Source organism: Ornithodoros turicata, chromosome 5, assembly GCF_037126465.1.
Source record: "Ornithodoros turicata isolate Travis chromosome 5, ASM3712646v1, whole genome shotgun sequence".
NCBI lineage: Eukaryota > Metazoa > Arthropoda > Arachnida > Ixodida > Argasidae > Ornithodoros > Ornithodoros turicata.
The window spans coordinates 49,049,864-49,061,621 of NC_088205.1; the positions used below are offsets into that span (position 1 = coordinate 49,049,864).

Genomic DNA, 11,758 nt, shown 5'->3' on the forward strand with positions numbered 1-11,758 from the left:
AAGAAGTTCCGTGATAAATTCGAATGTAAATTTGTGGCACACCTTAACTTCCAGTTGTCGCATGCACATGATCCTTCCCACAACTTCAGGAATTTCATTCGTCTCAACGAAGCGCTGGTGCATTTTCTCTTGCTTGACGCTCCGAACGTAGGTGGCCAATTGTTCCAGCGTAAATTTTCTGGAGGTCGTCAGTGTACTTCAGTTATGTCCCACCGTTCACAAACAACACCTTGAAAATTTGAAGTTCTTTTACGTACCTTTCTGTAGTGAGCGCTTTCTTTATGCTGTCTCTCTTGAGGAGCTCACTATGCCTGTCGAATTCTTGCAGCATCTACAATGCACGTGCAGCATACAATAAAATACTCAGTACTCTAACGATATCAGGCTCCACGTAGAGCTCACGGTTGGTGAGAATTCAAACAAGATTGTCTCAACCAGGATTACTTGTTACATACATACATATACATATATATATATATATGTTCCTAGAGCTCCTGCTAATTTCCCACCCCCCTTATATATATATATATATATATATATTTATTCTGTGGCGGCCCTAGTGCCACCGCGGGCTGGCGCGAATAAACGTGAATCAGTTCTCTTCTGATCTTTGCCAATGAAGGTTGTCTCCTCGTTCCTTCCTTCATTTTGGTGACAGAAGGTCAAAGAACGCTCAGCGCCTTCCATGGATCGAAATCCTACCAGCGCAGGACAGTTTCCAGACCAGGGATCGCCCCTGCCCGCTCCTTCACTGCCTGTTCAGGCGGTATCCATCAAGATTCCCCCATTCTGGCCAGCTGATCCCGTCCTCTGGTTTGCGAACACCGAAGCACAGTTCGCACTCCGCGGCATAACGGCTCAGCTCACAAAGTTTTACCATGTCGTGGGTGCCCTCGGACCAAGCGAAGCCAGAGGAGGCACAGTAAGCCAGTTTCGCCGCCGCGAAAATAGTGTCGCCGCTGGCATTTCCCGCCAAATTCCGGCTATTTACTTTCCATTGGCTCCGGTCTCCCACGTGATCCTTCTCGATCATGATTGGCTGAGGCTCATTTAACCGGTGGATTCGCCCGCGTTCGTTTCTCCGAGGCGCCGACCCGTCTGACCGTTGTGTAGCTCGCGTCTGCGTATGAGAGCAGGCGGTGATTTCGTTTCGTGGATTTCGAAGATCTTCGAGCCATGGATGAACGCCTGAATGAAAGGTAAGCAGACAAACGTATGATGCATGTCAGTGATCAGACGTTTAATACTGTCGCCTAACTGTGTGCACCTTGCCCCGTATTACATCACTTCCTGCCGGTTATCAGTCATGATCTGGTTGATGATTCTGCGTGGCGTTGCTTCTTGCGTTTTGTTCCGCTGTTTGAATGTGTCTGATGTTTAATACACTGGTGTGCATGAAAAGGAAAACAGCGTGCATCGCGTACGCAGGGCTCCTCTAATTTTGGCATTAGTCGACATTAGACGCGTAACGCTGGCATGTCTTACAGAGCGTATTCAGCCAATTAACGTTGCCTGTGCTCCGGTTTACCATATTATTAACAGGTTCCCTTGTTTTTTGTTTTTTCATTCAGACACCGACAGCTGTTCGTGGCCCTGCGATCCGCGAGCATGTGGCCCCTGTCACCAGAAAATTCGACAGTTGTGCTGGGATGAAGCGGATGGCTTCTGCGACTCATCACGTGCTATAGATATGTATAATAATATATACTTTCTCCAAACCGAATAGGTTCCCTTAAGGATTGTATAATATGATAGTCACGTTTTCTGTTGCTCGGCGCTATTTATTCTCTGTTTATTCTGCAGTATTCTGTAATAATCGTGTAGATTTACTTGCATTCAAATGTTGCTTCTTGTGTATATGTTTACCGTGTCAACAAATTTGTACATGTGAATTCCTTCGTCTTCTGGATTTTCATTTTCTGCTTCCCGATAATATTAGCAGATGACCTGGCGAAGCGCTCGGAACAGGGGGGCGGGGGAGAAGATGAGTGAGAGGGTGTGGAGAGGGCACGCAGCGCACATGCGCAGTTCGATCAGCCAGCGCGCGCTCTTTGGCGCCGTTTTCCGGCTATTTTGTCGTGATTCGTTACGGATGATCACGTGGTCAAGGGGGGCGGTGGTTTTCGTGGCGAAACTGTGGAAGCTACAGCTGCACTCGACTGGCGAAGCTGCGGGACGTCATCACAGTTCCCCCCGCGGAGAACCCTTATGACGCACTCAAGAGCGCACTGACCAGGCGTACGACAGCTTCGAAGCAGGAACGCCTGCGACAGCTGCTCACAGCTGAGGTTCTCGGAGACCGGAAGCCGTCCCAGCTACTTCGCCGTATGCAGCAGCTGTTGAGCGACACGGCGTCGGCACTCGAGGAGTACATCATGCGCGAGCTGTTCCTTCAGCGCCTTCCGAACACTGTGCTCATGATCCTTACCACCTCCAGCAGCATCTCTCTTGAAGCCTTAGCGGAGATGGCTGACAAGATGATGGATATCGCTCCGCCTGCTATTTTAGCAGTCTCGCCTCCGCCTGTGCCATTGCCTTCGTCGTCGGAGCTACAGGTTTTGCGAGACGAAGTGGCTCGCCTTTCGGACTTGGTGATTTCCAATCTCCGGTTCAGCCAATCGCCATGCCCAAGGCGCCGCTCTCCTCGCCGCTACAGTCGGCGTCGCAGCCAGCCTCCCCGTTCCCAGTCAGCTAACCCCGACGTCTGCTGGTATCACCAGACCTATGGCGACCGTGCCCGCAAGTGCCTGCCTCCGTGCTCCCGCCAGGGAAACGCCAGCGTCAGCAACTGATGGGGACTGGCCATGCTGAGTAGGTTTCCCACCGTCCCCGCCTTTTCTACATCTCGGACCGGTACTCTGGCGTGCGGTTTCTGATAGACAGCGGCGCGCAGGTGTCTATCGTCCCCGCGTCCCGCGAAGACCAAGGGCGCCGTCAGCCAACCAACTCTCTACAGGCAGTCAACGGCACGCCTATTTCCACATTCGGCGAGAAGCTCTTGACCCTGAGCTTGGGGCTCCGCCGCGAGTTCAGATGGCTACTCACTATCGCCAATGTGCCCCACGCTATCATTGGAGCAGATTTTTTGGCTCATTTCAGGCTTCTGGTCGACATGCGCCGGAGACGATTAGTAGACGCCACTACTGGCCTCGTGATCCACGGCGTGCAGACGGCAACACCCACTCTTGGACCGATGTTCCGCACTCTACAGCCGACGTCAAGCTATGAGGCCATCCTGCGCGAGTTCCCAGCGCTTACGCAGCCTCCTGATTGGAAGCGCCCGGTGCAGCATGACGTAGCCCACCATATTGTAACCTCTGGACCACCCACACACGTTCGCCCGCGTCGTTTAGCGCCAGAGAAGTTGAAAGTGGCTCGAGATGAATTCGCCCATATGCTAGACCTCGGCATCATTCGGCCTTCTTCGAGCACCTGGTCATCAGCTCTGCACATGGTGCCCAAAAAGACTGGGGACTGGCGCCCTTGTGGAGATTATAGGGCTTTGAACGCGGCCACCGTCCCGGATCGCTACCCCATTCCCCACATTCAGGACTTTACTGGCCATCTTCACGGTGCTACGACATTTTCCAAGGTTGATCTCGTGCGCGCATACCATCAGATACTTATGGCACCCGATGACATCGCGAAGACCGCCATCACCACTCCATTTGGATTGTTTGAGTTCCTGCGGATGCCGTTTGGCCTGCGGAACGCGGCGCAAACTTTCCAACGCTTTATCGACTCGGTCATCAGAGGTCGCGTACATCGACGACCTCCTCATTGCCAGCTCCTCGCCACAGGCATACTGACCATCTTCGAGCGCTCTTCGCCCGGCTCAGCGAATTTGGCATCGTCATCAACGCCGCAAAGAGCGAGTTCGGCGTCGAGGAGCTGGATTTTTTTGGCCACCACATTACCAGCTCTGGCATCACGCCTCTACCTGCTCGCGTGCAGGCCATCCAAGACTTTCCGCAGCCGACATCTTCGCGCAAGCTCCGAGAGTTCCTCAGATTACTCAACTTTCACAGAAGATTTGTACCTGGCTGCGCTTCCATTTTTAAGCCGTTAGAGGCGTTACTCGCAACAACGAAGAGCCGTTCATCATCGCTCCCCTGGTCCCCCGAAGCCCTCGACGCGTTCAAGAAGGCAAAGCACGCTCTGTCCGCTGCCACGATGCTTGCCCACCCTCAGCACGATGCCCTCACCAGCTTCATGGTAGATGCATCGTCAACAGCCGTCAGAGCTGTGCTGCAGCAGTGGGTTTCGAACTCGTGGCGGCCACTATCCTTCTTCTCCAGGAAGCTCAAGGACAGAGAAACTCGCTACAGCACCTTCTCCCGCGAGTTGCTGGCAGTGTATCTTGCGGTGAAGTACTTCAGGCACTTCCTGGAAGGCCGCAAGTTCTCCATATACACTGACCACAAGCCCCTGCTGTACTCTTTCATTTCTTCTGGGTCTAACTACGCGCCCCGTGAGATTCGCCATCTCTCGTTCATTTCGGAATTCTCCACCGACATCCAGCACGTGAGCGGCCTCAACAACATCGCCGCTGACGCACTCAGTCGCACCAGCGCAGTTTCAGCAGAATCACCACAACACCCAGTCGCGTTCTTCTCCTGGGAGGCCTTGGCCGAGTTCCAGCGCTCGACGAAGAACTTAAGACATTCCGTTCCAACACGAAGTCTTCGTTTCGAGGACCTGCAACCGCCAGGGGCAACAAGTCCCTTCGTTTGCGACGTTTCGTTGGGAAAACCCCGACCCTTTGTCCCGGCGCCCCTGCGCCGCAAAGTGTTCGAAGACCTTCACGCCTTATCCCATCCTGGAGTCCGGGCATCGCAGAAGCTGATCTCCGATCGCTACGGCTGGCCACACATGCAAGCCCAGATCAAGCACTGGACGCGTTGCTGCCAGCCCTGCCAGCGAGCTAAAATACAGCGTCACACATCAGCGCCTGTAAGCAGTTTCCTGCCTCCAGATGTCCGGTTCGACAAAGTCCATCTCGACATCGTTGGCCCTCTGCGACCTTCGCAGTGCCAGCGATACATCCTCTCGGACATCGATCGTTTCACCCGATGGCCCGAGGCAATACCCATCCCAGACATAACCGCGGCCACCGTTTCCGCTGCCTTCATGAGCACGTGGATTGCCCGTTTTGGAATTCCATCCAGCGTGAAAAACTGACCGCGGACGGCAGTTTGAGTCAGCGCTTTTTGCTGCCCTGACCACTCTACTGGGTACGCACCGCATCCGCACGACTGCCTATCACCCGGCGGTAAATGGCTTGGTGGAGAGGTTCCACAGCCAGCTGAAGACTGCCCTCAAGGCGCAACCTGACACGGCCTCTTGGACGGAGGCCCTCCCAGTCGTCCTTCTTGGCCTTCGCTCCGCTAGCAAGCCTGACCTGGGGTGCACGTCATCCGAACTCGTGTACAGAACTACGGTCCGGCTTCCCGGCGACTTCATATCCCCCAGCAAGACCTCGGGTGTGCCGGACGCTGCAGACTATGTCAGCCGTCTTCGGACCATCTTCGACACCATAGTGGCCGTGGCTCCCGGCCACGGCTCTTCGGCCAAGCCGTTCGTCCATCAGGACCTCCGTACCTGCACGCACGTGTTCGTACGTGTCGATAGCGTATGCAAGCCGCTCCAACCACCCTACAACGGCCCTTACCCCGTCGTGAGTCGCACACGAAAATTTTACACCCTCCTCATCAACGGGGAACGCGACCAGATTTCTATCGATCGGCTGAAGCCCGCCTATATGGAGTCGTCCACACTTCCCGCTACAACCTACTTTCCATTGTCGATTCCCTCTCCGGACTCTGATCCTGCCAAGCTGCGCCGTCAAGTCCGCTCGGCACCAGTCCTCGAAACCATCCGCTCCATCGCTTCGCCTGCTCACGAGGGGGGGGGGGGGGGGGGGCTACTGTGGCGGCCCTTGTGCCATCGCCACACTGCTGGCGTGAATAAACGTGAATCAGTCCTCTTCTGATCTTTGCCAATGAAGGTTGTCTCCTCGTTCCTTCCTTCAATTCCATCAAAAGATGGGAGGAGACGAGGCTAAAAGCTTCGCAGCTTGAGAGGTGCCTCGACTCCTCTACAGTAGCAGCAACTGCGAAGGCCATAGAGATCTAATATATACTCAGAAAGGAAAGATAACAGGAAAAGAAAAAGAATGAAAAAGTGGTAACACTGCATTGATCATTTAGGCACAGAACCCTGGTTACTACAATGAGGCACACAACAACAGCACGACTGCGCTGTAGCATTAAAAAAAACGAAAAGAAGGGCACGTCTCTTCTTAAAGACAGCTGCACCATATCAAGATTACAAAAACATTATCAGGATATTGTGTTGAACGATAAACATATTTTGATCTAAGAGTGGGGACGTGAACAAAACAGGAATATATGTCTCCATATATTGGTTCCTCCAATCACGCAATGAGTCTTTTCATTCGGGTTGCAGCTTGGCCGGTTTCCTGCAAAGTAACCATAGGTAGTTCTACCTCTGACTTCTGGCTTTCATGCTGCTCATTCCAGTATACGAAATCATGCTGGAGGAAACATATCAAGGTCAAGTGAAATAAATACGTGTTTGGCTGGTCACATTGCTTTCAAAGGTGAGGATGTATTGTGTACGTTTATTGCGAAGAACAACGAAGGGAAAGGTTTGGAATGCACGAGACGGCTTGCTATTCTCTTAAAAAAAGAAAACTGCCTGATGCGTAACCATACTTAACACTGCTTCTTCACTGTTCGCTGCTGTTGAAGCCATCATAGCTTGTCAAGAAGTTCAGTTTCCGGCAGGTCGACTGATCGCAAACCGTTAGTTCTGACCGCATCCTGCAGAAAGAGTCGTGTGCTACCGGTGCAAAAACGTTGGATGCTCATTTGGCAGGCAGAGGACGCAAGGAGGCGCCATTAATTGGATCAGTGTCGTGGGCTCCTCTTGCCGAAGAGTTAACGAGGTCATTTTCATATGGGTCTCCAAGGCTTGGGGTCCATTGGAGCCACACACAGTGACCCATGGCCATGAGTTGATTGTGCACGTCAAGAATCACGGAATCGATATCGTTCATCATTTACAGTGTGCATATATGTACAATGGGAAAAGGGAGTCCAGTAAAAACGTAAATATATGCGCTCAGATGAACCAGTTACCCACGGTCCGCATGCGCGCAATGTTTTAGAGCGCAGCCCCTAGGCTCCCGCTCCTGCATTGAGCGGCGTCGCCGTTGTTACCGGCAGAGCGAACGAAGAGCCAAGCGAAGGATCAAAGTGCGGGGGGGCGTGAGGAGAAAAGCAGCTGGGAAGCGTACGACGTGAGTGAAGAGGGCGCGAGGAGGAAAGCGAAGAAGGAGGGTGTGCCTGGAAACCGGAACGCATCTGATTGCAGTTCGATGAGCTTGGCTCGAAACTTGTGGCTGGAACCATGGCGGACGCAAAATCGCACAATGAAAAAGTCGTGTACCGATATGCCGAGAGACATTCGCAAATGTTGGTATAAGTGGCACTGAGTCGCGCTACAGACATAGCCGGGCTGTACCTCACCAACGTGGACAACGAGTTTACTACGACTTCGCAACGACTTCGCAACGACCTCACAACGACTTCACTAACTGCAGTGCTACCTGAAGAAAGTACTATGTGCGGAAAATAGTGGTGTATAACTAGAGCTGGGATTAGCGGGACACACAAAAGATAATACTAAAATCAGGACTGTGAAGGACCAGATGTGACTGCTTAACCTCACAGCCCAAATGGACGTAGAGTGAACAGCGAAGACGTTACACAAACGTTATTTATAGTTTCGGGGGCCCCGTCCAGTTCCTACACTCGAAAGGGTGTAACGCGACACCGTCGATCTGCCCCGTCTCTGCCGCTTCTCGGAAAGTGTCAGTTTCTTCGGTTTGGTCTCGAACTCTCGATCACCATCCGTGAGGGAAGGCAGTTGTGCCAGAGCTCCCGAAGGAAGAACAAGGGTCTAGGACCGAAACGACAGGAGGGAGAAAGCGAAGACACAAGGCAGCGGCCACTGCAACGACTCGGAAGACAGGCCAACCCATCGACAGGGCGAAGACAAGGATTTGTGAGCCAGCTTTTTTACTCCGTGCTCATAATAAAGGGTCTCTGACCAGAAGCTAGAGAGACTTTTCCGCAGTGGCTACCGATAGAATACACAAAAGCAACTTCACATACGAAAATGCATGCCTCAACACCTCGTAGTTCTCGTAAACTCGAATTTTCAACATCGCAGTTCATGCCCACGCTGGCACACCTAGCGTCAAACCAAGAAAACGTACGCATATATAGAAAACTCATCTGGTCATCCCACTGGGATGACGTGAATCGCCCATGCAATCAGCGCGCAGAATGCCGTCACGTGATCGAGCACTACAACAACTTTCAGCAAGAACCAACATTTTTACGCTGGTATACTGTTGTCACAATGTCTGGAAATAAAAAGTATGTATATACTTCGAAATCTGCGACCTGTTTTATAATTGCGATAATCCAATTAGCGACTTCCGTGGAAAGAAGAACCGGAAGAACGAGCTACGACCTACGACGACTTTCGGGCCTTTCGGGATCCAGCGCGCTGTTTCACAGCGTTAGTGTAGTGTGTGTATTTCCAAGTTTTCTTCATGTATATCTGTTGGAACAACGACCAATTTATCGAGGTACACAGACTTCATTTGACATGCCTCGGTTGTGTCGTCAAAGCGAGATTTCTCGGCGGGCATTCAGTTCCGTACGATACTGCGCGTTCAACCGCAGCGGTAGGTATGGTTGGATGGGCGGATTTTGCCAATCGTATTTGAAGAATGCAGACTATGAGACGGACCCCGCAGTTTGAGTACAAGGAACCTCCGACTACAGCAGTCTGCAGTGCTTTCCTTGAATCTATCTTCCAAGACTGTTGGATCTAGACGTGACGAGGTTAGTGTCTTCTGTATAATTTACACAGTGATTACTCTCCTTGTGAGAATTACGCTGTGGCATGCAGATGTTAGGAGACCATTTACGTAACAAAGAAAAATAAGGATTAAAGAAAACTGAAGTTTACGCACTAAATCAAAAGATATACTGTACAATTCCGGGTGTTCTTCAGAATGCAGCCATGCCAATGCAGTAAGTAACATCCACAGTACGTAAAATGAAGCCGTGTATTCCGCATCTAGGTGTAACATTTTAATTCTCACAGCAGTGTGCACCAATGTAGTTCATGACATCCTTGGACAAGATGTGGAACCAAATGTTGGAAGTACAAGGCAGGGATCCGGTACAAGTTTTCTTCTATTTGTTTCCTTATAATATTGCCACGAATCATCTTCGAGAAACTTCCAGGGCAGGCACGAAACGGTACATCTCATCCCGGCGCATGCTGAAGAAGCAAGAAGATTCCAGATATATCGCCTGCTCTCTGGCAAACGCACGTGCTGTTTCTAGAGTTTCCGGCGCGACGCTTAAATGCTTGTGCGCTCCAGGCTGCAGCATTCATTCTTTGGACTCAGTTGTGTTCAGAGAGCTATCACTCTTGTGCTTTTGCTACCAAGTAGTTTAATAAACCGTTTGCTGTTTATTTGACGACTCGCCGGCCCATTTCGCTTCGTGACAATATGCAGCATACTGCACATAGTAAACAAGGGCTCTGGATTCTAAACCAACGCAGTTGAAATCTTGAGTTTACCACAAGCTGTACTATTGTTGTCTAATCTGGGGAAACACCACAGAGGGCAACTACGATAAAATTGCAGAGCACACACACAAAGAAAGAAAGAAAGCCTGGTGTACAACAACAATGTCTACAGGTGCAATGTGCTGGACCCTCGTTGCAAAGAGGCCCACCAGGGGTGCCACTACAATTCATCCATCCATCCAGCCCCTCAGCTCCTTCAAGACATGCAAAATGCAGTAGACAAAGTGTTCACTTGGAAATCAGACATTTACACAAAATTGCCTTGCAAATTCAGGATCTTTTAGCGCCATCCCAAACACTTGCCATTACGGTATGAAATACATCACTGTACCACCATACAAGGTTCCACTGCTACGGACAAACTACGGAAATCAGCAGAAACCGTTCCTTTTCCGAACAATTTTTTTCAGCTGATTAGAAACGGCCTTCCTGTGTCCAGTTTCAAAACAGAGTTACACAAACTTGTTGAAGTCTAATTAGAGACACTCTGTTATGTATTTGTGTGTGTGTGTGTGAAAATGTGCACAGCTCGGTGCAATTGCGTATTTTATTTATGTGGTTGTGATTTGCTGTATGCTCGTAGTGGTAATATCTCAGTTATCGCACACTGGATTGGTGCTAGGCACATCATTAGGCTGATGCCTTTCGTGCCTGGTAGCCTCATTTAATTTTCTATGAAATGAGATCCTCATAAATTTATATGGCATTTTTTAACAATGTTAGGGTGATGGAAGTGGAAGGAACAGGAGAGGAAGACATCTGCAATGGTCATGACAGTTGTCCGTCAGGTACGAGACCGATTTCTTTTATAGATGTGGTATATAGCGTGAAGTTGTTACTAAAAAAAAATTGTTCCCTTTAAAGGAATCTACAGGTGGTGAGCACGCGTAAGGACTTGACATATCTCAATACAACTTAGACCTGCCTGTTGCACATGAGATGTGTGACTCTACTTACACACACAAGCTTCTGCAGGTTCCATGCATGTATATTTTGAAACATGAAAGACAGAGTGCTAAAAATATATCTGATGGTGAAAAATTGAGCAGCTCATTGCAGTAATTCTATCGATTTATTTTCAGCATTTTGGGAAATATATAGTTATGGCAAGATTACCTGTGTTGTACTGCCAGACCATCTGCTATTGGAGTTCCATGTCCTAGTTATTATATATAATAGCTGTTTGAGGCTATTACATATTTATTATGCAAGTTTGTGCCTGTGAGTTCCTGCAAATGTGCTCAGCAGTGATCATACTGGACAGAGAGCTATGCCTGTATAATAACAGTGACTAATGTTCTCCTGCCCATAAACCTATTCCTAGGGTACATCTGCACCGTTGGAAGTCACTGGAGAGGCGTGTTAGCTTAGCTCAATTGGTAAGAGCCCTGGATCGGTAATACAGAAGATGTGGGTTCAAATCCTTCTACTGGCTAACCTTTCCAGTGACTGCCTTCTTTCATCATTCATTTCTTAGGCACTTGATGCTTTGTATGTATTTGTCCTTTGTATGTGTTCCGGTCTCAGAACATCAATTGCCATGTCCAAAAGAACTGGAATAGGCCTCTACAATCTGGAACCCATCCCAACATCTCTTAATCGACAAAGTAGAATTTGTACAGAACCGCACGGTTTGTTGCTCGTGATTATCATCCTTTTTCCAGCGTCTCAGCCATTAAAGCCCAACTGTTTCTTACTCCTTTGATTACCAGATGAAAGGTATCAGGCCTAGCATGCTTTGATAAGTTATATTACGGTCACCCTCCTCCCCACCCCACTTACTGTCAATCCCCTAACAAGTTACTTCCAAGACTTGATGACCCGCACAAAGTACTTGCTCCACCTACACGAACAAAAAAATTCCTCTACTCTCCGCACCAGCTGATGGTGTCAAACCGGAATGACCTTCGTGCCCACATACCATCGGAACAAAATATATCTTCATTTATTTCCAAGTGCTATGATCATTTTCAGATGGAATGAATTTCTTTGTGGTGAGCGAACGAATTTTGTGTATTTTTGTGTACATCATTGTGGTATTTGTCTTTTTTGGATA

General features: G+C 49.7%; 1 protein-coding gene across 1 annotated transcript; it reads left to right on the forward strand.

Annotated features, from left to right (window-relative positions):
• Positions 1 to 685: 685 nt before the first annotated feature.
• Positions 686 to 2,792, forward strand: LOC135395824 (uncharacterized). Its single transcript, XM_064626913.1, has 2 exons — positions 686 to 922; positions 2,169 to 2,792. Exons 1-2 carry the CDS (start codon positions 686 to 688, stop codon positions 2,790 to 2,792), a joined length of 861 nt encoding a protein of 286 aa, XP_064482983.1.
• Positions 2,793 to 11,758: the final 8,966 nt, after the last annotated feature.

Bases quoted from the DNA above. Each gene is read 5' to 3' on its own strand.
- LOC135395824 (XM_064626913.1), top strand. From the start codon at position 686: ATGGATCGAAATCCTACCAGCGCAGGACAGTTTCCAGACCAGGGATCG. The intron at 923-2,168 runs GTAAGCCAGTTT...CGACTGGCGAAG, and splicing joins GCGAAGCCAGAGGAGGCACA to CTGCGGGACGTCATCACAGT.